General features: G+C 39.4%; 2 protein-coding genes across 5 annotated transcripts in view; one reads left to right on the forward strand and one right to left on the reverse strand.

Moving 5' to 3' along the window:
- Positions 1-462: 462 nt before the first annotated feature.
- On the reverse strand, positions 463-18859 carry LOC140935826 (uncharacterized). 4 transcript variants are annotated; one of them, XM_073385397.1, is made up of 8 exons: positions 18456-18859; positions 17078-17214; positions 13154-13619; positions 9467-9686; positions 4558-7415; positions 3586-3629; positions 1604-2164; positions 463-965 (listed from the first exon to the last, which is right to left on the reverse strand). In XM_073385397.1, exons 2-8 carry the CDS (start codon positions 17165-17167, stop codon positions 927-929), a joined length of 4278 nt encoding a protein of 1425 aa, XP_073241498.1. In that variant the 5' UTR covers positions 17168-17214; positions 18456-18859; the 3' UTR covers positions 463-926. The 4 variants fall into 4 exon arrangements, with proteins under 4 accessions (XP_073241498.1, XP_073241497.1, XP_073241499.1 ...); XM_073385396.1 differs by having other exon boundaries at positions 18319-18859; XM_073385398.1 differs by lacking the exon at positions 18456-18859 and adding an exon at positions 18190-18324.
- Positions 18588-27128, forward strand: part of LOC140935827 (splicing factor YJU2-like) — a 9046-nt gene continuing 505 nt past the window's right edge. Inside the window, exons 1-10 of the mRNA XM_073385400.1 lie at positions 18588-18714; positions 18852-18970; positions 20752-20852; positions 21242-21296; positions 22440-22529; positions 23432-23566; positions 24217-24310; positions 25695-25782; positions 26134-26266; positions 26462-27128. The exon at positions 26462-27128 is cut by the window's right edge and continues 505 nt beyond it. Of these exons, the coding sequence (XP_073241501.1) occupies positions 18947-18970; positions 20752-20852; positions 21242-21296; positions 22440-22529; positions 23432-23566; positions 24217-24310; positions 25695-25782; positions 26134-26266; positions 26462-26767 (1026 nt within the window). The 5' untranslated portion in view covers positions 18588-18714; positions 18852-18946 and the 3' untranslated portion in view covers positions 26768-27128. The remainder of the gene's footprint in view (positions 18715-18851; positions 18971-20751; positions 20853-21241; positions 21297-22439; positions 22530-23431; positions 23567-24216; positions 24311-25694; positions 25783-26133; positions 26267-26461) is intronic.

The raw sequence follows: 27128 nt of genomic DNA on the forward strand, positions 1-27128 counted from the left end.
TGTAGGTATTTCAAATTAAGCTGAAATACTACTGCTCCAAGCCAATCAAATTGCAGAAATTTCTCAAGTAGTAGTAGTAGACAAAAATTGCTCATATCACTACCTTGTTATAGAAAAAAGACCCTTTTTTATAGCCCTGGTTAGTTTCTTTTTGCCTACAGAATTAAGTAATTTTTCAAACTAACATAATGGAATTAGATTTTATGGCTCATCGCCAGCCTGTTCAAGACGAATAATAGTGAAATTGTATACCCTATTTAAGATTCATGACGCTCAAAACCATAACCAGTTCGGCGGCCAAACAAAGGAGTGCCGCACCCCTTGGGTTACCGACCAACAACGAGAAGGGTGATTTGTTCATAAACACCTCCACTGCAAAATTATATCCATTTTTGAAATTACCTTTAATTCTCTATAACAATTGGTATCTTTAAGTGCTCCCCTGCCCCCCCTCCCGGCCACCACCAAAAAAAAGTTTTTCTGCCCAATCGCCAACCAAATATGAACACAATGCAAGAGTTCACTCTACAGAACAAAGCTGTTAATCCTGTAATATCATGACTAAGAAATGACTCCTTACTTCTGGCGTGAAATGTCAGCGTTAATTCAGAATTTCACATGTGACATTAGGAAACTACTATGGCAACGTTCCGTGCCAAAATGGCACATGAAAAAAAAGCACAATTTTCAACAGCAAGGAGGATTCTTACCGGTTATTTTTAGAAAAATTTAGAAAATTGTTACCTTTCCAGTGCATGGAGGTCTCAATACATGAACAAGTCGAAACTCACAGTTATAGTTTACTCGTAAAGTTAGGAAATAATTTCACTTGTGTTTTATCAAAATTCTAGCAATTTCCCCAAAACATTACTCGAATTCTTGACAAAACGCACGTGAAATTACTTCCTAATTTCACTCGTTCGTCATCACTTGATCAAACTGAACATACTGAAATATGGCAACGCCTATAACAAATAGAACAGTAAAATTCAAATTACGAAAAATAAATAGTATCACAAAAAGAACTTTGGAAACGTTTTTTGCAAGTGGTAACACCACTTTGTTTGAGCCACAAACTGTAAGTTAAAACTACATTACTTCTAATTGACATTTCGGGGCTTTCAAAACGTATGTAAAAAAGCGCAAACTAAAAACAGACAAATTTCCAGCCTCATGGCGAGTGATGTATGTGACATCACCCACCAAGCTTGTCACAAGATTTGGTTCCAAGCTTTCTACGTGTCGACCCCGCCGACAAATATCCGTTCTTGTTTGAAAAAGGATATTTTTCTCTCGGTGTTGGCCTACTGTCCAAGCGTATCCGGTGGACACGTGTACCGAAAACGCATATTTTCAAAAACGTTCTCCAGAGTGGAGATTTTTTATAAAGCCAGCTACTCTTTTACGTGTGAATCGATGAAAACGGAGGTTTTCGAATACGATGATGTCATGCATCATACACGAATAGCACTACGCTTAGCGTTTTCTTGTGGAGTGGAGAAAACGATTCGAACACGCTACGATTTTGACAACAGGAAAAAAAAATCGTTTTTCGAAATATCGGGATAAGTCTGAATGAGGCCTTAACTTAGTTTATACTCACGCTAGCTGTTGTAAATACGTTTCGTTTTATACTCAAAGGAGTAGCAGGTCTTTTCGGCTTTTTTTGCTCTGTCACGCCTTCAGCGTCCTTGCTTCCGGGCGGGACATCTTCATCTACTGAGGGCTCCTTCTTCAAGTTAATCTTCAGACGCAGCGCATCTCTATGCGACTTTACTACGCGCCCGTCATCCAAACTCTTCCTTTCAACAGGGGACGCACTGACGCAGCTGGACTCATCGCTCTCATGAGTCGAAGGATGAATTTCTTCTAGAGAAGAGTGGTTTCGACAGGTAGCTCCCTCAAGTTCGCTTCTTTGCGCATTCATCCTTATTTCTTCGATGTTTCCGTAGCGTGGAGAATGCGGCGGGAAGTCTCTATCCTCCATTTCACCACCATCAGAGTCTGACGAGGGAGAACGAACACGCTGACTGGTATGGCTGCGAAAATATTCTTTAGCCTGAGTCCTTCGCTCGCCCTTGGGTGGCCGGCGGGGGATTGGATGCGACAGTGATTCCGGCGACTGGTGAGTGTCCGACAGTATTGGAGGGTTTGAATCTGAAATCTGGAAAATTAAATAAAATTATAGTGATGAAAGCGGCACAGTAGCACGTTTGTAGTACCGAAATGAAAAAGTCAGCAATTTCAAATTTAAAGTCGTCAAATAGAAGGAGTTTCTTGGTGTTGCGGACCAATGCGATCACCAAATGACGTACCGTAAATCCTCTGTTAAGCCTTCCCCCCCCCCCGGGGGCGGGCTTATTTATTTCAAACACATTTGAGGGGGTCTTAACAGAGACAAGGGGCTTATTTGAGAGGGAGGGGAGGCTTATTTGATTTAGAAAAAACGATGGTATCAGTTCTTCGTAAACAACTAGAAAACAAGGTGGAAAACTTTAGTAACAAGAAGTTGGAGGTCATGCAGCCGAGGATCAAAACAAATCCGAATTTCCAGTTGGTGAATAAATCATCACGGATCAGTCCACATGAAGTTTTAAAGTCGTGATCGATTAATGCAGTTTATCATTTATTAGGGAAGAATAATAGTGGGGAGGGGAGGGGGGGCTCATTAACATTCTTTCCCTCAAAAAAGGGGAGGGGAGCTTATTAAAGAGGAAGTCAGCTGAAACGGAAGACATACAGAGATATCGGAAGGGTGTAATTCGAGCATTAACGGTACTTTATACAGCCGAATTTGACGAACCCATCATTACCTCTGGCTTAAGATTTGGAATAAATGATAGACTATGTTAATCAATCACGACTGTAAAACTTCATTTGAGCTGATCCGGGATTGCTTGTTCACATGCTGGAAGGTCGGCCTCGTTTTTGATCCTTCGCTGCATGACCTCCAAATTTTTTTTATTTTACCGGCTTTTCTGGACACAAGCCTGCCCAGAGGGAATGGGCACGAACGGGACTCATAGGTCCCATGCAAGGTGCCATCCCTACCCAATCCCACAACCCGTCAAGAAAGGTTGGCCACACCACCGGGGTCTGCGTCCCCTACTCTTTTCGAACAGTGGCGTGTGTTCTTTTACGTCCCACAAGAACAGATCAGTGAAAGTGGTGTGAGACGGGACCTACGGTTTTTTATCTTTTTAGACTAGAAAGTCTAACCATTTGCAGATGTCGTTACAAAGACAGCACTTTCTTCTCAGTTATTTAAAGACCGTAGTTGTTGGTCCGGCCGGGGTTTGAACCCGCGACCTCCCGCTTAGCAGACCGGCGCCTCCCAACTGAGCTAACAGGCGGCTTCTCGTACTTTGAGCTTTTCCACTTTGCATTCCAGTTCTTTATGGAGAACCGATACCATCGTCTTTTCTAAATTAAAGAAGCCCGCCTCTCTAAAAGCCTCCGTCTCTATTAAGCCCCCGCCCAAACTTGTCTGCAATAAATAAGCACCCCCCGGGGGGGGGGGGGGGGTTAATAGAGGTCCGCCCCGGGACACAAACGGCACACTAGCCATTCAGTTGCATACATTACCTTATCGGATGTCGCACAACTCTTAGGATCCTCAGAATCTGAAACTGAATATTAATTCAAACTTAAATAAGTTTCATTATTCTAACAACTGCAACATACTCAACCCGTTTCAGCCACCAGAGCTTAAACCCAAATTTCCAGAGCATGTACTACCACACGGCTACTATAGTCTCAGAAAGTACGTCAAGTCTTTTCCCTGATTTTTCCAATTTTCTCTCCTTTTTTGGCCGTCAAGTTATGACCGCTTCCCTTCCTCCTTCCGTTAGAGGAACCAAGTCACGGTAAGTTCCCTGGCTGTACTTCTTTACGCTAATTATATGTTCAAAATTTACGGTGACATAACATTGATTATTTTTCGCAAGATCGTCGAGATCGAGCGCAAGTTACTGGAAAGGGAGGAATGTACCAAATGTAACCTGGAGAAAGAATATCAAATCTTTCCAAAGGCGGGAGCACCCTTATTCTCCCTCGCAGCCTCGTCACGTAACGCTCCTCCCGACGAGCGTTGTGTGTAGAAAGATTGGGCAAGTTATTTAAACGGAGTTTAGCCAGTGTTTCACAAAACCACGTTCTAAGTCATTGACCACTCCAGAAAATACCATAACATACCATAATGCTCTTTGTTTGTCACCCAAAATTTTGTATAAGGGTTGTTTTCAGTGAACTTACACAGAAGGATAGCGGGGAAAAGAAGACGGCAAACCTTGTGTGACAAGCGTGACAATAATTATGCCTGAAAAAAATGTTCCGCCAAACTTCATCTTCCTTTAACAGGTCTTTTTGTAAAAGATCACGACAAAACTTGCAAGTAATTGTCCTGTCACGTTTTTCACACACAACTTTTTGCCATCCTCTTCTTTCTGCCTTCCTGTTGCGTTAAGGTCACTACAATCAATAAGTGACGCATTTTTATAAACCCCGTTGGCGCCCCTCCCGTGGAGGGGCCCTAGAACGAAATTGCCGCACACTCACCCGAATTTTGCCTTTCAGAGGAATCGTCCCGGTTTTCAGGCGACGAACAAGTAAGTTGAATGACAGGTGTCCGCGCTGCCGATGCTTTGTTGGCTGGCTGTACTTTCTTATGCTCCGGAGACTGGGTGTTTCGTGGGGGTACGGGTGGGGGAGGCAAAAAGTCATCCTTCTGTCCACTGCTGCTGTGATGTCTGCCTGTACTAGAGCTGCTGTGTCGCCTTCCTTCCCTCGGGGGTGGAACAGCGGGTTGTGGCTGACGCGTCGCGTGTTGAGGTGGGGGAGAATGAACGGGAGAAGCAGCTGACTTAGGAGAGGGAGGTGACCTCGGTATCCTTGGGGGTATAGGTGGGGGATCAGACTTCTTTCTCGGGGGGATGGCAGGTGCAGGCTCTTGGAAAACGCCTGAGGGTAGACTTCCGCTATCCGCGAGTCGCTCCACTTGCTCCACGCTTTGGCGAAGTTTGTCAATATACTCGTAATTCTCGTAACTTTTATTTGCATTTTCATCTTCAGATTTTCTCCTGGGATTTTCTGGTCCTGAAGCGTTACACTTTGTAGGAGATAAAGGTTTTGAGATGTTATCATTTGATACATCTTTGTTTGGCGATTCCTCTCTTGAGACCTTCTTAAAAGAGGTTTTCTGATTATTTTCATCTTTCTTTTGGTCACCCTTCGTTACAATGCGTAATATCTTCGCGGCCGACGTTTCTTTGTCTTTCTTCGATTTCTCTTCACTAGATGACTTTCTTTTACCTTTGGGTGACGTTTTGGAATTTTTCCTCTTCATCTTGGGAGACGTTTCTGGTGAGTTGGTTTCGCTTCCTGTAAATCGTCCTTGCAAATCCAAGGCATCCCCCGGGGAAAGAGACTCTCTCCGAGGTCTTTCCGAAGGGCCCGAATAATCATCGTCATTTTCTCGCGAGTCGTTGCTCCCTCGCCTCGGTTTCGGCGCGAGTTTCTTTACCTTTTTCACAAACTTACTCGCTTTCGAATCTTTACGTCTCGACATGTCGCATTGCACGTCTTCGTCTAAACTCTCGGTAGATTTACGAACCTTATCTCCAGAATCTGTAGTGTTAAAAATCACCTCGTCTGTTATTGCACAGGTAGCGGCGCCTCCTCCATCACCAATCGGACATGTCGATATATCTTCACTGGTAGCCACAGTTTGAGCTCGGAAGGCAGAAAACTGTGCAAGCTCATCTCTGATCTCGGTGTTCTGTATAAGCCGGGCATGTATTGCAGCTTCGCCGCCACCGCCGAGTTGACTGGCGCTAAAGTTGGCCCTTATCGGCGACATCAGAGTCTGAGGATTAACACTCTTCAGGCCTTTCGCGAAAAACGTAGACGACGGGCGATGCATGTTTATTAAGTCCGGCCGCTTATGTAAATCCTCAGAGATGTCGCCCACAGACAAACACGCTTTTCTCCTGTCCATAGTCTCTGGACGAAGTGGAACAGGAGGAGGCCCGGGGCTAGGTGCACGCGGAAAGAATCCTTCGCAAGTCGACTTGCTCTTTTCAATCACAGTGTGTTTTTTGAAAGGGGAGCCTCCCTTGCTTTTGACCTGGTCAGCGCGGACAGCCTCTGAAGGTACTGCTCCAATACTGTTCCGTTTCCGTGTCGCCGCAGGGAAAAGTTCGCTGACGTCATGCTGTAAGGGTGTTTCCATTTGAGCGATAATTTGATCTAAGAGCTTTTTAGAGGACTCGGGATCTCTGGCTTGTTCTAATAACGCATGCGCTGCATCGACTTGACCAGCGGCGACTAAAGACGTATTCAACCCTTCGTTGTCCGTGTTAGACTGAGTTGGCGGGAAAACATCTTCGGACTTGAGCGCACGCTCCCTCTCTAACTTCGGTTTTGGCGGGAAAGTTTCAACATTAGGATCCTTTATTTGAGCAACCAAATCCTCCTGCATTTTTCGATTAATCCTGGCGTTAGCTGGTGAGAGTTCTAAGCCGCCAGTTTTAACCGTGGTTACACCATTAGGAGAACTTGGGAGGCTTCGTCTTTTAGTACTTGATAAATTAGACATCTGATTTTCGGGCGCGTTTTCAGACGCTAAAACATTAACAACATTTCCGTTTCCATCAAGTTCTTTTTCCCCGGGTCCTGTTTGCAGGGCTTCACATCTGATGTATCCCTCGGCGTCCGTCTCATCGGCCTCAGGAATCAAATGCGGACTTGAAAGGTTCCTGGGCAAAGATCTATTGCGCATGCTCCCATCTTCACTGGTCATCGAACTCGTGCTTGTCAGTGACTCGTTGGACATTTTCCGTGAGTGAACTGGGTCTGAGATGTGAATTGGCTCAGCGGTGCTATCTGAGAGCAGATCTATGTAAGCACTAACCTCGCTGGTGTCCGTGGCTTCTTGGACGCCGTCATTAATTTCACAATACGGCGTGGGCTGAGTGAGAAAGACTTCATCGTCTCCAGCCTTCTCAACAGAGGAGTCAGTTGCTGATCGGGGTCGAAGGCCTAGGATTGAGGCAGACCCATTTGGTGCCCCGTTCACTGTAACAGCATTACTTTCGTTCTCTGATTTCTGGTCAGCAGTAGGATCCGTTTCAGAGCGTAGTCTCTTGGGGTTCTCAGCCAAATGTATCCTGTCCTTCTTTGCCAAAATCCTGGTCAGCCTTTCAGGGGGTGCAGTATTGGTCCGTGAGATTCTTGAGGGATGAGAGGGTGGGGAAATTCTAGGGTCACTGCCGTTTAATGACTGGCCTCGGACAAATGCCTCACGTTTCTGCGCTGCTGACTGAAATAAGTGCTGTGATTGCCGACGGATTTCATCGATGATGGTGTCGCCATGTTTAGTGAGGAACTGAAAAATCCCTTCACCAGTAGCGCAGCGTCTGTGAAGTAAATAAAAAGGATATTAAAAATGTCACAATCAATGATTAGCTTGCCATAGGCATGTCCAGCTCCACCCCATTTACAATATTTTCATGATTACCCTCCCCACCTCCCTCATGCGAAGCAGTTCGGACGAGCCTCTGCCACAACATCAAAGTTTCAGCACTTCTACATCTGCAGTGTTTACCCTTCCAAGATCCCATGAGCAGCTGTCCACAAAATCCACAACCGCTGAAGTTTAAGATGGCTTGCAACAATAAACAAAATTTTTTTCTGATGCTATATTAGTGGCGTTAAAAATAGCCAGCGAAAAGAGCCGTCTGTCCTCGCTCCTCGCTGCTAAACAAGCGAGTGAGGAGATACGGCTGTATTCGAAGGCTACATAAAAAAATTGTTGAACAAGTTGAGATCATTGTTGTTTACACTAAAAGTTATCAAAGCAACAGCATTGTAAATAAATAAATAACGATTTGGAGGTACATGTAGCACATCCACATAGTGGTTCTTCTTCTACCTGATTCCTGGTCGAATTGGAATTTGGAAATGTTGGTTTTTGAGGAGAGGGGAAAACCGAAGTTCCCAGAGAAAAACCTCTCGGAGCAAGGAAGAGAACCAACAACAAACTCAACCCACATATGGCGTCGATGCCGGGATTTATTGGTGGGAGGGCATTCTAAATTTAACCTTTTGTTATCATTGATTAAAATCAGCCAGGAAGCAATTTCTCCAAATGCATAATAAAATAAAATGAACAGTTCAAGTGTACACTAAATTTAAATTATCCAAAAAGTTAAAGTGGCTCTGAACCTCAAGCTGCAGATGTTTTAAACTTTAGCAAAAAGGAGTACTTTAACAGGCTTCTCGCAATTTAGGGACAAAAATGGGGATCACTGGACTAACCCCTTTCTTTATGATAAGCCCTTAAAGCTTAAAATTAAGGGCACTTTTGACAAGTTGTCATACCGACCTTGCATCAAGAATATAACTATACAAGAATGTATTGTGCATGTGTTTGATACCGTTACTATAGCATCAACTGGTATTTATAATTGCTGGATTAGGTAAATGGTTATTTATTATTATTATTTTAACAGTAATATATTTATTACTGACAAACTCAGAAAACTGAGAACACCTGAAACATCTCAGGAATGTTGATTGTGTAGTGATTAATCACAATTAATTTCAGGACTCGTGAGCAAACCTTAAAACCCCAAACTATAAAACATTGCTATCTGCGGTTTAGTTTTCTCACGCCCTATTGGTTATTTCCTCACAGCACAATAACATTTCATAAAAAATTTCTGGTGCTCACAGGTTTTGTGAGTTTCACTGTAATTAGTAATAATAGAGAAAAATTTATTAAGTGGGACACAGTTTTTCTTAGCCACTGAATATTTTAACATCACAATATACTAAACAGAACTTGCTTGTCTTTCTGAAACCATTTTCCATGTTAAGTGGTGTTGGCAATCTTGTAATTGCTGCCAACCCAATGAATTTCCTGATATATTAAGATTAAAAAAACACTCACAGTTACGTGGATTTTACACACATATCTCTCCCACAATCACTATGTACTCGATTTACCACCCAAAACTACTCAACTTCTCTAGAATCTTAGAACAATAGGTCTAAACAAATGTATCTCCACGTGCTACTGATGGGCTGAAATGTAGTTTTGCTTCAATTGTTAATTATTGTTCCTTAAAACAACTGAATTGACAGATACGCTGGATAATTAAGATGCTTGCTTTCAGCTTAAATCAACTTTGAAATTGAAAAGTTTCTTATTTTCAAAGAGTAACATCAAAACTAATTGCAACAGTGGCTCAGACACTTCTATTGCCTTTCTGGCACAAGTGTATATAGTGGAGGTGTATGTCGCCGAGTGGTTAACACCTTGAACTCTGGATCTGGAGGTCCAGGGTTCATGCCTCACCCATCACATTGTTTCCTTAAACAAGGAACTTACTCCACTTCGTCTCTCTTCACAGGGTGTGGGCCTTTACCTTTTTTTAACAAGTAGAAATAAGTAGCTGTGTATTACCTCCCAGCGTTCAGTGTAAGAAGTTGCATGTCCTTGTCACCAGCAGTCTTGGCAGGTTCACTTAAGTATGATCGCAGATGACCCACAGGCCAAGTCACAATAGTAACAGTTTTGTCAACAGACTTAAGGATCACATGCCCCTCTGAAATGCATAACATGTAGTCCCCCCTGATGTTATTCTGCTCTGAAAAAGGAGTCAGCCTCGTGGTAACAAAAAAACCTGGGAATCAAACAATACACAAAATCGGCTTACCTATAGTGGTATACATAAACATGGACTTTCACAATCTGAGGGTGGGTTTGGTCTTTCAAAATTTACAGTCCACACCCTCATCAGAGCAACGTATTAATTTCTATAACTTCAGCCTTGTTCCAGGTTCCAAGAGAGAGAGAAAAGCAGATCAAGAAAAGTTGCACATAAATCGCATGGGTGCTGGGGAGAGACGGAGTAGTGGAGCCTGTAAGGATTGTTTTCAATACCTTATTCCAGTATATCAACTCATTGTAAACCCTACGATTGGTAAATTGTGACAGTATACTTTGACACTCACGTCAACCAGTTGGCTTTGCATGTACAGAGTCTAACAAACATGCTGAGCATGTGAAACCCTCCCATGCTGCACCTTTTGACGTCTTGACGTTTGACATTTTGACACAAGAAACCCTTTTTCAGGAAGTGCTCGGGGTAGCAGGCAGATTGAGGTTATATTTAAAAAGATGCTTATATTAAAGGTTCTCCAATACTCTCTTCCTGCACTTTTTCGCTCGTTTGCTTTTTTTCCCTGGTCAACACAGACCGGGAGCCTTGCACAGGCTACTGTAACTTAATTTTACAAGTAATTCTGTTTTTTTTTTTTGCATGACCCAGATCAGTTTCTATGATAGTTCTGGTAATGGAAGTCTATGAAAAGAAATCTTTTTAACAAGAAAATAGAAAGATAAAACCTGTCTCCTCTAAAGACTAAAGCATCATGTAATAACATTTATTTTTCCATTGTTCATTTAACATGACACAGTGTGCCCTGGGAAAATATCATGTGCTTGGCAAAAGAAACCTAGCAAATGACCATTTTTAACAAATTCAGCAAATTCATTATAAGAAATCTTTTTTAAAAGCAAATGAAGACAAATATATGTATGATGCCCTTTAAATTAAAAATAAGACACGACTTTATTACAATGAAAAAAGTTTGATCTACACTGTATAATTAAAAAAAAAAACACTAGAGCACTAATGCAGGTATCAATGTTTGGAAGGAGATGGGGGGTTTGGGTACAGGTGTGGCATTTGAATTTTTCTGCCTTTGTTTTGGTCAAATTCCCAACCCTTGGGACTGGCAATACTGTAAAATTCTGAAAATAAGCCCCAGGGCTTATATTTTTCAAAGGCCCTTTTTCAGGGGCTTATTTTTGGAGGGGCTTCTATTCGGAAGGGCTTATATACATAGGGAACTTTGCATTTCAAAATCGGCTAGGCTTATACTTGGAGGGAAATTTGTGTCAAAATCGATTGTGCTAGCTTATAGTTGAAAGGAAATTTACCTCAGTAATTTGCAAAAAGTTTTTACTAAAACTCGCCTTCAGGACATAGACCTTTCTGAAACGTAGCCATGCCACTACTTTGTCAATATGGACCGAGGAAATAAAAGCCAAGAGTGAAGAGGAACCACACAAACAGCAATTAACTGTGACACTTTCTGACTACAAACACTTGGCACACACGTGATAGTTCTTTGGCAAATACAAAAATTTATGTTACTGTACTGTTTTTGCTTTGTTTTATGTTGTATTTGAGGGTACTTTCCAAGTACAAATCCCTGAAGGCTTACAATCAGAGGGGTGATTTAACGGAGGGTTTTTTGCGTTACGAGTTTGTGGGGCTTATGTTTGGAGGGGCTTATTTTCGGAATTTTACAGTACTTCAAATCTGATAAAATATCTCATCCTGGGGATAACAAAACTGTGTAATGACATGTATTAAAAGCAAACATAGAGAAATTTGAAATGTACATTTCCAACTACTGTACATTATCGAAGGTACCATATTTTTTTGGTTATGAGATGCACCCCAAACTTTTCAATGCAATTTTTCTAAGTTGACAAACTGAAAATTAAGCCAAAATACCCGGCTATATGGTGCAGCCACGAATTTTGGCGATCTTCACCTTAACTACAACAACACCCTTTCCAATGAGGCTGATTACAGCCATTTACCTGTGTGAACAAAAGCGTAAAAGGTTACATATTTTGATCAAAAGCAAAAAAATTACACCTATCAAACAAAAAGCATTTTTTCTAAAGCTGCAAATAATAAGGGAATCTGTTTTTGTTCCATAAACAAGTCAGCTGGCTTGGCTGCAGCATATTGACTTCGGTACATGCATCGCTAGTATCAAGATAAAATCGATCGCATAATACATGAGTCTGAATATTTTGTACCAAATCTGGTAAAATTAAGCCTTCGTTTATCAAAATAACTGTGATAAAAGTGCTCTCACATTTCTATTAACAGATTTGGGAGCTTTCTTTGAAAAATAAAGGTCTGAAACAAGTGCAAGATCGCAGTGTGGAAATGACTGTTGGATCAAGCACAGGCTCAAAAATTTGCCTGGTTACCAAGCATCAACATTCAGTTCAAAATGATTGATGCCAGATGATTTTTTTCGAATGGAAAAGGATTTATTCATCATTTAATACCAGCTTTAGAAGATGTAGAAGTCATTGAAAACCAATAACAAAGAAGAGGATGAGCAGCTAGAGCTTTTAGAGTCAAGAATTTGATCAATTTTGTTTTGTTCCCCAAAGCTACTCGCTTATAAGACACACCCGGAAATTACAACAGATTGAGAGCTATCAAGCAAACTTTCATTGAAAAAATGCTGCACCTTATGAGCGAAAAAATACGGTACATGTAGATTGAAGAAGTATAAAGTCTGCCCAACTACACATGAAAATATTCCAAAATTGAATCCATATGGCTGTTAAAAACCTAGATGATTTATACTTTGCTTACGCCATGTGAATAAACTGGCTTTAGGTCACCAACATACCGTAAAATTCCGACAATAAGCCCTGGGGCTTATATTTTTAAAAAGGCCCTTTTTGAGGGGCTTATATTCGGAGGGGCTTATCTATGGAGGGAAATTTGCGTCTCAAAATCGATTGGGCTAGCCTTATAGTTGAAGGTAAATTTACTGTTTTTGCTTTGTTTTACTTTGTATTTGATGGAAATATTCCAAGTACAAGCCCTCGGGGGGCTCATATTTGGAGGAGCGGGTTTAAGCAGAATTGAATTGCAATATTCTTTAAACAACTTTTAAGTTAATACACTCAATACAAGATGGAAAGCTGTAATGGTATTGCATTACAAAAAAAGTAATAACTTGACATATTTATACTCACTTACATGTACCGATCTACAACTTTTCCGAGATGGCACGTCTTGAAACATGAATTTACATGAAGGACCCAGATCTCTGCACAGTAAAATTCAAATGTCTGCAGTCTAGGACAAAATTTGTGGTGACAATCCCAAAATATGGGATAAAGGAAGTGTTCAAATGTTACACCCATGCCTGTACCCCTGTCTCCGTCTAAACATTGATACCTGCATAATTACCTAAAAAAAAATGATAATATGGACCCCCAGTTTTTAAAACTTCATGACATAAAAGTCTTATGTCTTACCTGCATTAGCTGATGAGTTGATTGTTCTCGTTCTAGAAAGTTTCCTTATCGAACCTTGTTCTTCTAAGTTGTGAGGAACTCCAGAGGAGTTTTCATGAGAAATACGCCTTGAAACCTCAGGAGTATTTACAGGGCTGTCATCTGTACTTGCATACTGCCACATCTCAGACGAACCATTCCCACCCACTTTTACAGCGACTTTATTTAATGCATGTATCCAGTCTGCTGTAGCTTCTTCATTGTCACAGCCCAGAGTAAAGGGTCCTTGTTTGCTACACACGACCATCAGTGGATGGCAGTGTGACTTAGAGCTTTGCGTTTCACCAATGTAAACAATGCTGTCTAAGTAGATGCAATGTTCAGCTGATTTATGAAATTCAAATGCCGACGCATCTTTGTAGTATTCAAGTCTTTGACAAGAATCTTGTGTTTTGTCACGCAAAACAAAGAATTTAGACTGCCATGCCTTAAAGAAAAAGAAAAAAAGACATTAACTTGTGATTACAGAAATATGTACAATAAGACCCTCTTCTTCAAAATACCAGTGGAAAAAAATTTGTGTCAGTTAAATTGACTGATCTAAGGGTTAAAGGGGTTTCATTAACGTTTGAACAGGAGGGCAAATGGATTTGACGCTTGGGCAAAGAATTGGCAAGACCTGTACGGTCCCCTGGAAAATTTTGAAATTCTATAGTTGCACAGATGTGTTTTTGTGTATTCTGAACCTGCAGACAATGTCTTTCAACTGCCAAAAAAGATAAATTTTCTAGACAATTTAATCATGATTTGATACCAACTATCCAACACACAAATTGGTTCTCTTTAATTAGTACCAACTTCAGACCCATTGACATGGATTTGCATCAGGGCAATCAGTATGTTTTTCTTTATCGTACTTTTTCATAATCTTTTTAACATATTGTTACATTTTAAATAGTATTTAGTGTCACACGAAACAAGAATGATTATAGACTTAGCTGTAACCTATCTAAGTCACTGTCAATTCATTCATATAATACACGTCAATCACAGATTGATAATCTGTTTGTTAAATCTGTTCATAGCACTCAATACAGCATTCGTTCTCTCAGTTACACTGGTCCAAAACTTTGGAATTCTTTATCTATTGATGTTAAGAAAATCAAGCCGTTTTCCAGTTTTCATCAACATATCAAGAATTCTTTGATTGATAGTTATAATACTATTATTGATTCCTAATGTTTTACGATTATATTATCTTAACTACTATTTAATTAATGAAGTAATACTTTTTATCTAAAACAACTATTTTGCATCTATAAATTATTCCTTCTACTCATATTCTTGTTTGGGTCACCTACTCGGTTAGTTCCCCGAACTATTTAGGTGTCCCAAACTCTGCACAAAGAACGTACAATTGAAATTTTCTTTCCCTTCACAATCTTTCAATTTTATATTTTAAAGCACTAATTTTTTTATTAATTATTATTATTCTGTGTGAGTTTAAATAAAAATTGACTTGACTTGACTTGACTGTCAGCATCTCAGCCACAATGTGGTATAAATTGGTATAATTTGGTTGAAAACGAAAAATACTCAGCGATCAAAATTCATGCGTTCGTTTCTGGGCTGCCTTGGCTCACACCTGTTCCCACAACACTGAGACATTTCAGATGGTCTTTCATGGAGCACAGTTCTTTTTGTGATGCATTATGGTGTGATTCTTGCTTTTAACACATAACAAACAAAGGGATTTGATGCCACATGTGATAAATTGGAAATTTGACGTTTATTGTTCCTTGTATTAAAAAGTTCTTTGAGATGTTAAGCAGCTGGGAAAAGTCACGTTTTGCCAGGTGCCCTTCCCTTTAAGAAACCCCTGCTAGTCAGGGCTCAAAATAACAGCTGGTCAATGGACAAATTATTGTGTCTGACCAAGACGACCATTTGTCCAGACAAACTTTCACTTTGCTCGTCATTTTGACCGGATCAGCACGTTTAGCGGCCCACATTTTCACACATTACATTTTAAGAGGACCAGCATCTTTTTTCAATCCGGTATGTCTTTGCTTGTTAGGCTAGCATGTTCAAATTATTATGGTGTTATTTTTAAAATTTTGACAGGTCAGAAGAGAGATCTGACTGAGCTCAAATTCCTTTGGCCAGTCAACACGACTGGTAACAGTCCCAAATTCATTTTGAGCCCTACTAGTGAATGACTAATTACATGTACATATACTTTTTTGTGTTTATTTGTTTCATAATTGCAAGTTATATTCATCCATTCAGTTTGGTTTTCAGTTCACTTCTAAAAATGAAAGTTCTGTTTTGAAATTTCTCCTCTAATTCTAGGAAAATTTCGAGGACAAAAGAATAGCTTTTATGAGCTACACATTGAAAGATCGTGAAACATTATTTAGTGTATTGTAATGTGTTAATTAAGAGTTCCAGTTACTGAGTGACTTCTTAAAACAGAGTTAAATTATCATGGAATAATTTACTCATGAAAATTGCAGTAAAAGGGAAGTTAAATACATTGAAATAAAGAGGGAAATCTGAGTTTAACAACTGAGTTCTAGTTAACTGATAAAGTAAATGTCTATGAGACAAAACCAAATCTCTCTCATTAGTGGGGAGTCTGAGTTACAAAACAGCAGGGCTGTCGCTAAGATTTCAAGTTGCTGTTTACATGTAATTAGGCCGAAGTTTACATGTAATTAAGCCGAAGGCGAGTGATTTACAAGCTTTTCGAGTGTTCTCCCAACATCCCAAGTGTGTTATCACGCTGGTAAACCCATGGAAAGTGTGGTCTCTTGCTTTTATAAAATAACTTTAAGTTGTCTATGAGTTTACCGGCACAATAAACCATAGGTTTTTAACCAATCAGAACGCACGCACTATCTTAGTTATTTTATAATATTTCATAGCAGTATATATTCTCTATATTCATGATTTTTCCTAATAAACTTGATGAAGACTGGTATTGGCGAGTCAAAATATTGTATACCTTAGGCTTAAAATCACATTGTTTGATCAGTCTTTGCAGTAGTAGTCTTTTTTACTTTAATTTTATTTTTATCTTTTTCGACTGATCACGATCTTGTTTGATCCAACGTTGAGCAACGGTTGTTCATGGTTTTTGCATTGGTTTTTCAAGCCTTTATTTACATTACCCTTAAGGTGTTCATGCATTCAACATAAGTCTGTCTGTATAACACAAATTATATTAAACACATGGGAATGTAAATCTTAAATTTCTCAACATTCCCGAGTCATAATTTATAATTTAATTTTCATGTTGAGCATGATTTTGTGTGTCTTCTTCCCAATACATGTAACTGCTTACGTGATAATTATGTGGTGAAAAAAACCAAACAATATTATCCATAACACAGCTGTGTCTAGACCTTTCTGCATTCATGTATAATGTACCCAAAAAAATTTGGTGAGGGAAGTCCTGGATGACTGTTTCGCTAATAAGGATGTTTGTACACTGTTATAGCACTAACAAAAACTTTTAATTTAGGAAACTTTTCATTTTCATGATGCAGCTCATCAGTGAGTGTAATGACTGTGGTATTATATGAACATCTGTTTTGCCATCCCTTTGACAGCCAATTACATGAGTAAGTGGATGGCGAAACATCGTTAACATAAAAGAGGCTGTCCTGTTTCTTAGCAATGAACTACAGTAGTACTGTAGGCTTGATGAAGTTGATCTGCGAGAATAGTACCAATGCCACCTCACAGATCAAGAAGATTAGATGTTAAAGAGCTTTGGACCATAAAAATTAGCCAAACTGCAACTTCCACATATACCTCATATCGATATTGCATGCAAAAACAAAATGGCAAATTTGTATCTAGAAGTTGTTAGAAGTCCACGTGATTGGACTTGTGACTTCACTAAACATATTACGTTAATTTCTACTAAAAATCAATTACCTTAATCCGAACTTTTGCATGGGTTGGAGGTCTCTTGATCATCATTTCACCATACTTGACTATATCTCCAGCTTCAAAGATTCCTGCCATGGCCGATGCTAACAAATTATCATATCACGATTTTCCAATTCCAAAACCTAGGATATTAACAATAAAATCGGTGAGAAATGAATCGAATACGAAGACTGTGATTGTAAGCGTTCGGTATTTGTTCCGCATGCGGAACCGAGAACAAGAGACGAAAAGAAAACACATTAGATGAAAAGGCGAGAAATAATAAATTACTTCACTTCCGAATAATAACTGTTTGAAGCTCATGATTAACTGAAGAAATAATATCGCGAGTGACATCCACAGACGACAATTGATGTGATCTAGAGAATCCTATTAAAACTTACGAAAATTCGGTCAGCTTGGGATTTTTTGGTCGGAAGGAAGGAAATTTCGCAGCAGTAGGCGTCGATCGTTCGAACAAAATTCTCCTTTATAAGGTGCTAGGATTATCACAAAGCGACATGCCACGGTCCGGCGGTTAACATTCGATCATAGTCGACGTGCAAAGAACATCTCACCCTGTGAAAGTCCGAATTATACGTTCTGTCATTAAGGGAAAATGTACTTCAGTTTTGAGTTTTTCTTCAAATTAACCAAACGTTTTTATTACACGAGTCTTTAATACCCATCCTCAAAGATTTCCAGTATACCGAAGGCTGTAAAACAGTAAATTAAAATTCTCGTCGATTTTATTTGCGCTAATGGCTGCTCTGTTGGCGATGAAGCGCATTTTAGTATTTCACAAAAGAGCTATTCTTAATTTCCACTTCCGCAAATGTAAAAAAATTGTGAACTAATCGCATGGCTTTGTGAGGTCCTTTGAGAAATCTGCCACGAGAATGTGAGAATTTTTAATACTCAGAAACAAAACTTTTTAATACGCATCACGTGAAAAGGACAACAGAGGAGTCATAAAGCCATATTTATGGTGCAAACATTTAAATTTTTCAGTGAATTATTATTATGCTACCGTTCTTTAAGTTATTCTGCTCACCCCCCGTTGAGCCAAATTCATTAGCAATCTACCCACAGCAAAATTTATGAAATTTACAACCTACCATCGTTGCTCGAAATATTGCAAACCAGCGTGAAATTTAAGTTATGAGAAGTCACCGCCCCACCACTATGTTATAAAAAACACCTGTAGTGAAAAGCAAAGCACAGTTAGGCTTTTACAGTCGACTTGCCTCTCATATTGTCGGTGTTACTGTCAGTTAGGAAAAGGATCCTTTCCCGCAAACCGTTGAAACCGCTGTTTTCTACTGTGTTGACAATAAAATGACAGAATATACTGTATCCGTTCAGATCAGGTGATTGGTCTTGCCACTTTTACGACGACCTCGCGCAGAAACGAAGAAAAATAATTCCCAACCGAGCAAACGAAGCAGTCATAATTCGTAGCATTTGCATTTGAAATCCAGAGTAGATGTCCTGAGGGCCAGATTATTAACGAAGGGGCAAGATATGAAATTGAAAGTAGTCGAACAGGAGATCGGCGATTGGAGACTTGAAGCGTGATGTCTCTAACCTTGACTCATTAGACTGGACACACAGACACAGCGTGCGAGTAGACAAGAACAAAGGTGCAATTTCTTGAGTAGCAGTCGCTAGCGGTATAGCATTAGGACAACTCTTCCTGATTCTCTGTAAATAACTAGCTGATTTCCTCAGCTGTCAAAACAATGCGTTTCATAATTTATTCTTCTGTGTTTTGTATTAGCTCGTTGCGTGTTGCCGTATCATTCCTCAGAAATATTTTGAGGTAATGGGCACCATGGGATAGCTTGGTAACCGCTAGTTTTAAGAGAAAACAAGATGTCGGAACGAAAAGTGCTCAACGTAAGTGATAAAAGCTTGATTTCATTTGTTTTTGGTTTTGTTTCTGATGCTTTAAATAGCCAGCGAGGTGATTTGAATTATTGCTAAGATTTCCAGACAGCTCCATACATTTATTAAGTATGCAGCGATCTCATACTATTTTTCAAACGTATGACGCTCGATGCATCGATTCCAAGCTTGCGATAGTACTCCACTGGCTTTAGTTACTTTAAGGGGACCGTAGCTTTATGGAGGAAAAAACTTAAAAATTGGACGTATTAATCGTTGTTTTGGTCCAGAAGCTACGAATCTTTTTTTACCTACCCATCTAATAAATGTCATAAATGTCATAAATGTTGGCAACACTAAAACATGGAATCCGGAAATGGGATCACGCGAACGGAAACAGAAAGGGAAATGGAATACGGAATCAAATATCAATGATACAAAAGTAAGGAATTTCACTTTGCATAATTAATACAATCCAAAGAGAATTTGTTGTAGTTTTCTTTGCAGTTTCCTTAAAATATATGCTTGTTAATGTGTCTTGATAAGGTTTGCCATAGCGTGATTTATTGCACTGCAAGGCCGATTAAAAGTAATTTTACAAATAATTTTTATTCACGAGTTTATGGCTTGAATAATACAGTTAAACCTTACGTTTTAAGCTACATGTCAAGAGTGGTAGTAGTTGGTCTCAGAGCACACCACTTGATTGTCCCCAAACTGAATAGTCAACCCATGATCAACCCGTGACGTGACCACACAGTGGCAGATCCAGGGGAGGGGCCTGGGGGGCCCGCCCCTTTATTGTTGAGACCGCCCCCCCTTATATCAGGGTCTGGATGATCTCCCCCCCCCCACCCATTATCAGAAGGTCTAGATCCGCCACTGCCACAGTTCCAGTGTTTTAGCAGTAAGTTCAACTTTTTTGCCAAGCTGAATGCTAATGGGATACTGGTATAATTATTGAGGCTTATTAAACATGGTGCATTATTTTGATGTAATCAGTTGCGGAATCAAGCAAACGCATGCACAATTCTCTCTTCTCTTTGGACTCCCAATGCCATGGTTCTCTTGAGTAAGTTATCTTGATAAATAAAACTGAACACTGATGAAGACAACCCAGAAAAGACACCCAGGAACAACTTGATGGCGACACCTTTCAGTTAAACTTACCTTTTTCTAAAGGAACTAGTTATTGTCAGTGACACTTCTCAGCTATAGTTTTTCTCCTTGCTTAGCCTGTTTCAGGCTCTCGGATCCAGTTTCCTCCCGTTTTTTTTTTCTTTTCCGCGCTTTCTCAACTACGCGGGCCCAACTATCTCGGAGCCAGGAACATCCTACTCCTTGCTTTGCTGTTCCGTAAGAATTTTCAATCATTGCTGGAAGTGGTATGAAGAGTCTTTTCACCAGAATTGACTCCTCTAATCATACAGCTGTCTCTTCTGCCCAGGTATTAAATTTATTCATTTATTTTTATTGTCATTGCTAATAATTTTTTTTTCAAATTGATCCCTTGGAACCATCTTTCACAGATTCCGTATTCTGTTTCTGTGATTCCATTTCGGGATTCCGGATTCTGTGTTTTAGTGCTGCCCTTTAAAATTGGCTGTTTAGCATATGTACTTTTTCCTTCTGCGCATGTGTTTGCTGTTCTCTGGAGAATGAGACTTCCACTCTTATCTATTACAATAGGGCTTTAGTTACATTATCCTTTATTCAAGTAACCTTAAAATCTTTTTCCAGGTTCATGAGAAGGAAAAGGATTTTGACTCTTTGTTTGTACATGTATTCCACAGAAATACTACCCTCCAGATTTCGATGCATCTAAGATCCCTAAGCTTGGACTTTCACGAGATCGTCAGTATGTGGTGCGACTCATGGCCCCTTTTAACATGAGGTTGGTTGTGAAATTGAGGCAATAGCTAGGTGAAGTAGATGCCAATGGATAACATTCACAAACTTCAAGTATAAAGATTATTATTATTATTATAGTAGTTTCGATCCTGCACCAAAGATCTTACTCATCTCAACATCTAGCTCCTTGGACCAACCCCCCCCCCGCCCCCCCCCAAAAAAAAGCAATGTCCATGATGAAGTTCAGCTGCAGGATCTTGTAGCCTGGGTAATGTTTGGTAAGCTCCCACTGCAGTGGTTGGTACTTCTCTTTCTTCTCAGAATCGGCTTCCTCGCACGATTGTCCTACCATGGACAGCTCATTTCCACAGCCAACACCCCAGAATTGCATTATCCATTGATTCAGTTTTTAATAATTTCTAATATTTTTAGGTGTACCACCTGTGGAGAATACATATACAAAGGAAAGAAATTCAATGCTAGGAAGGTGGGTAGTAACAGGGTTAACGTCATCCTCATCAGTATGATCATCATCTTTCGACTGTCATTGTGATACGCTGTAGACACCACACAGTTTTGTCGCAGGGTCTTAGTTCCCATATTTGCTCTTTCAAGTTTCTCTCCCTGGCCCCAGTACCTCATGATGAGATTGTGTTGGGATAGTTGAGGGGTCTACAGTGTACCTCAGTCTATTACACTTTAGTAAAATCCCACTAGTGGTCTATTATCAATTCTGTGCTTTGATTGGTTGAGCTGCTACCAGGCTATATGTTATAGCCCACTCATAAAGAAAAGCACTGGCTTCGAAAACCAAGACAATTGCAGCTGAATTGCGTTTTGCTAACTTAAGTTGGTTTTTCTCGATATTTTTGACCGACTAGTTGGATTTTACTAAATCAATTATTCCTCTCACCCTCATGGCCTCTGAGTCAATAGCTCATTCGGGCTCTAGGAATAATTGATAAGTATTTTGAGCCTACGTAGTTCCTCCAGAAGAATGTCCCAAGGCGATTAACATATACAGGTTGATAAGTGCTTGATCATATAATTTATGGTATGTGTACATTGGAAGGGATTCTTAAGTGGATGAAGGGACTCCTTTCTGACTCAAGGTTCTGCTCTAGCAACCCCTGGCCCAGTGGCCCCTGGTACCTAACTTTTGCTCTCATGCAACTAGAAAATCCAATTTCTGTCAACAACAGTAACAATAAAACAACAATAACACTGTTTGATCTAATCATCACTGACTGTTATCTTGGAAAAACTTTACCACTATTTTGATACCAGCTCTTTTAGTGTACCTGCTTGTTAAAAGCCTTCAGTAACCTTACAAACACACAATTTGTTTCCTTTGATTGGCTAAACTTAATAAATTCCTACAGTCACCAAGATGGTATAAACCTTTAAAATAATTAATTCCAGATGGCCACTGTTGAAATTGTTTACTTATTGGACACCAATAAAATTTCAACTGCATAATTTTCATACCTATAAACAATTAATTATCAGCAATCACATAGTAAACAAACACACTGTAGTTGAGATATTATACAAGATTATCTTACTTCTTTTTATTTATCAATTTGTTACCCCTACCCTGAATGCTATTATTTTTTTTGTTTCATAACAGGAAACTGTACAAAATGAAACATACCTTGGCCTTCTAAGATTCAGATTTTACATCAGATGCCCTAGATGTGTATCAGAGATAACATTCAAGGTATAATGAGTTATAGCCTGCGTCGGTTACTTTCTTGGCGGCAGAGCCGCCACGTGAAGCTGAGCAGGATTTTTGACTTGTACCCACTCTTCTTGCGGCTCTGCTGCAAAAACAATACTGCACTTCTGCGCAAATCCCGTCAGCTATGCAATCTAAATGAGTTAGTGCAAATCATTCTACCTACCCAGCAGTTTCATTCCCACCCAGCCTTCACATATGATTCTAAGAGTTGTCTGAGCTGTGAGCTGCTTGTAAAATTTTGGTTTTTTTCTTTGACAGAATTACTAAAAATTACTAGATATAATAACAAATTCGTCCAGCTCTTCTTGGAGTGGAGGACAGTTTCTTGAAACTTGACTCTAACTTATGGACCAGAGTCAGTGAACGAAATTCTACCTTTACATGTATATACTAGCCATGCTTTTAAATAGTGTACTGGTTTCCCCTCTGACAGTTAGGATTCTTAACATAGTTACAATGCATGTTTCATTATTGTGCTATAATACTGCCTAGGTTAAATAAAGTAAATAAATTTCCTATTGCAAAAAAACAATCAATAATAACAGAGTGCGACTGAAGTGACAGCATTTGAGAAAAAGAACACAACAACTTAACAATAGACCTGGCATGTGATGCATCAATCAAGTTACCCTTCGTTGATGTCAGCACATTTTCTCCACAATGTACTTCGTCAATATTTATTTACTGTAGTGGTACTTATGGTAATGAAAATAAGTTCATGTAAGACAAACCTTTGATGGTTGTTTCTTTCACTTGCTCCCTAAGAACCATAATATCAATTCAAAGAAACATTAATTGCCAACCATTGTTAAGACTTCATAGATAAATTTGAAGTAGTCTGTCTTCTTATCCTGGGCTAATGATAAGTCTTCCCTTCATAGACTGATCCTGAGAACACTGATTATGTTTGTGAAAATGGAGCAACAAGGAACTTTCAAGCACAGAAATTAATGGAAGATGAAGAGAACAGAAAACAGAAAGAAGAAGAAGAGGAAGAACAAAATAATCCCATGAAGGTACCGTAACAACAGCACTGTTCAAAGAAGAGCTGTAGCAGGGAACAGTTCCACATAACTGCGACCAAGTTAGCAGTATTACTGCAGTTTGCTCAACGTATTCATGTAACATTATTTTGCTTGTGAGATACATCTAGGTAAACAATAAATTTCGAATTGCACACCTTAATATAAACATGGCATTTTGATCAAATCAGTTTAGTTGATCTTAGTTAACTCCAGAGTTGCATGTTAAGCCTGTTTTTTATTTTTTTATTTTTTAGTGATTTGTATCTGGTATTTAACATATTTTTTTACAGTGTCCCCCATTAGCTTATAGCTAAATACGTAAACACTTAAATATTTAGTTTTCATTCATTCATTTATTCAGTAAGCTGTTTTCCAGGCGAAATACTGCAAGGACTCCAAGCTTGTGCGTTTGCTTCCATCACACATGAAAACCAGCCTTAAAGTAGCTTTGAGTTCAAAGAAGCAGTTAGCTGGGAATTATTAATAGTAATAATAAAATGACAAGCATTTTAACTAAATCAAGATCAAGACAACTGATTTAACTTATTGCCTGGGACTTATGTTCCAGTGAATAAAAAAATGATTTAAACTGAGCAAACTCTGTTGTAACAATATTTTCTTCTTTGCTTTCTTCAATTTAGGCTCTTGAAAAGAGGACAAAAGAATCCAAACAGGAGATGGATATTTTAGAGAAATTAGAGGAACTGAGAGATCTAAACACCAGACTGGCTAATGGTTTGTAACCTCAAGGAGGCTTGGGTAGTCCTTAACCCTTTAAGCCCCGATGTCCACTTACAAATTCTCCTAACTGATCTCCATACATTTCCTTTAAGAATTAGTTGAGAGAATTTGATAAAAGATCAAAGATTTTTCTCTTTAAGATCATTTTATTAATTCTCGTAGACTTTGCTCTTGACAATCTATGGATATCGTTGGGAGAAGATTGATTTTGGACACTATTGGGGCATAAAGGGTTAAGGGTACATCACTGTGGGAGAGATGTCAGCTGAAAGTTAACCTGAGCAAGACTAAACTCTGAGAAATGCCAAAATAATGAAATGATGACAACAGCCCCCCTCCCCCGAAAAATCCTAATCTTCGAGTTTTTCGTTGTAAGAAAAAGTGCTCTTCTTCATCTCTGATATTTCCCTGCCTCATCCCGATTGCTCCCCAATTGCTCACGACCACTTTTGGGGGGACATTTGAGTTAATTATGAAAGAAAGTAGGGGCAAAAGGAGCTGCCCGCCCTCTGCGCTCATTCTCGTCATCCCCCTCTCACACTTCTCGCTTGACTTCCGCCTCACATGGGAAGCCTGTGGAGGAGAGAGTATATTTCCTTTTTTTGGGGGGGTGGGGGGAGGGGGGGTTGGAGTCCCCCTACACCCCCTAGAGAAAGCAGTGTCCCATTATAAAGTGCTATTGACTACCTCTTAGTATCTGATCATGTTTACTTAGTGGAGGATGCTTTTTAAGGCACAAATCAAAAGGTGGAAGATTGCTTTAGTTTATGTCAGCAATATTCTAACCTATATGAAAGTGAACATGATCTTCACAGTAGAATGAACAACCTAAACAGTCAAAAAAGAACCTGAAAAATTCCAGGCTTGACTAGGCATTGAACTCTGACCAAGCGCAACCCTCTATCCATGGAGCTAACAAAACCACAAAACCACAAAACTGTAGCCTGCATACGCCTGCCACGCAGGCTAAACCAACTGGAGAACAAGCCATTGTGAGTTCATAATATACACGATGGTGGAAATGACATGAATTGAAATATATGAAATGAATCATGTTTTGAACTGCGGATAGAGATATAACAAATGTGAACATGATCTTCGCAGTACTATGAACAGCCTAAGCCACTGAAAAGAAAAAAAACTGAAAAAATTCAGGCTTGACCTAAATTAACTATAAATTAACACACCATGGCTGAATAATAATGCATATTGAGAGAAAAGATATTTATGTTAGTTTTTGAGGTCATTGCATGGAAACCACAAATCCAAACGTTATATTTTTTTTGTTGATAGAAGACTGTCCCAGGTGGCTTGCATTGTATGATAAGGGACTTGATGCCTGACATAATGTGCTGTTGGTTTTGGTTTGTTGTTGTAGTTGATTATGACACCCTTCTGGAGTTAAATGCTAAAGCAGAAGAGGAACTGCGAGCCAGAGAAGCAGAAGAAGATGAACAGGAAGTACAGTAAGCTCTCCCTTTGGATTATTTGTTAACAGTATGCTTATGTTGCAGTTCCTTTGGCCATGCTTAAGATTATAATCATTTGATTTTGTGGTCTCATTGGCTGGATTGAAGGTGCTTTAATTTTTAAACTGCCCAATGCATACTGACAATGTAATTGATCAGCGGAGGCTCCGATTTTAATTTTAACTTTTTATTACATCAGTTAAATACTATACTTGAACTATATTTTACTTTCAAACATACTGCTAAAGGACAGATTTGCAAACATACATTAATTATGCAAACAACTGCAACATACATCTATAAACCATGTATTCTCTTTTTAGGAGTGTTATTTTTACTTAATTTTAGGACATATTTTGGTGCCCAGAGGATAGAGAAAAGATTGAGTGACAGTAGTGATAATGATGAAGATGAAGGGGACAAACTAACATCCCGAGTCAGTAAACCAACAAGAAGAAAAGCCACAGATATTCTGGCGGAGGTAAGCATTGAATCCAGGACTACTTTCAAAGAATTCTACTAGGTAGTGGTTAGAGTGGGACTTGAGCATGGCATTGTACTGCCCAGCCATCCTGCCTCCCTAATGCAAAAGAGGCTGTTTAAAAGAAGAGTAAATCAACGTCCTGACCATTAAAATCTAAAGTTGGAACGTTTGTTATCTTGTCATTTGTTTTAGGATGCAGACAGTCAACCATCCCAGAAGAAACAAAAGACATCAAGCAGTGTTAGTATTGGAAAACTTCAAAACAAGACACAACTAGCATCATTAGTTAAAGTTAACAAGGACAAAAACAGTGGACAAAAATCTGCTGTAAAAGCAGCTATAAAAACGGGCACTTCATCAAGTGGATCAAAAGAAAATTTATCAGATTCAAAGAAGGAAGCTGACAGTTCAAACAGCAAACCAGATCCCAGCTCAAGTGGACTAGGCTCGTTGGGCATGCTGGGAGATTATAGCAGCAGTGAGGATTCTGATGAATAGACTTCAAGGCAATATATAACGGTCAACATTTTAATAATTTTAGTCAGTGAGCTGATTGAGGACAGATTTAATTGGACCGAGTTACCGCTATTTACTATTAGAGAGCTTAAGCAACGACGACGGCGACGGCAACGAGAACGGCGAAAAAGCAATAGGTTTAGACAAGCAAAACAACTACTTTGCACGTGGATCATACTTTTATGCACATTTCTCTGCCGTCATTGCACGACTACAACGCGCAAGTGCCAAATTTCACGTTTTGTCAAGGACGGGAACACAAGACAAAACTTTCTTTTTCTTTTCCTGAACTTTGATACAGTCCTTTCGAATTCAACTCCAAAAATATTTGCCAAAATTTGAC

The sequence above is a fragment of the Porites lutea genome, chromosome 4 (genome assembly GCF_958299795.1).
Source record: "Porites lutea chromosome 4, jaPorLute2.1, whole genome shotgun sequence".
In the NCBI taxonomy this organism is placed as follows: domain Eukaryota; kingdom Metazoa; phylum Cnidaria; class Anthozoa; order Scleractinia; family Poritidae; genus Porites; species Porites lutea.

What these genes read in the sequence shown, in the direction of transcription:
- LOC140935826 (XM_073385397.1), bottom strand. Translation starts at nt 17,167, where the DNA reads ATGGCAGGAATCTTTGAAGCTGGAGATATAGTCAAGTATGGTGAAATG. An exon ending in GTTGTGCGACATCCGATAAG is followed by an intron (nt 2,165 to 3,585) that starts GTAATGTATGCA and finishes TTAATTTTCCAG; the next exon opens with ATTTCAGATTCAAACCCTCC. An exon ending in ACGTATTTACAACAGCTAGC is followed by an intron (nt 966 to 1,603) that starts GTGAGTATAAAC and finishes TATTTGTTATAG; the next exon opens with GCGTTGCCATATTTCAGTAT.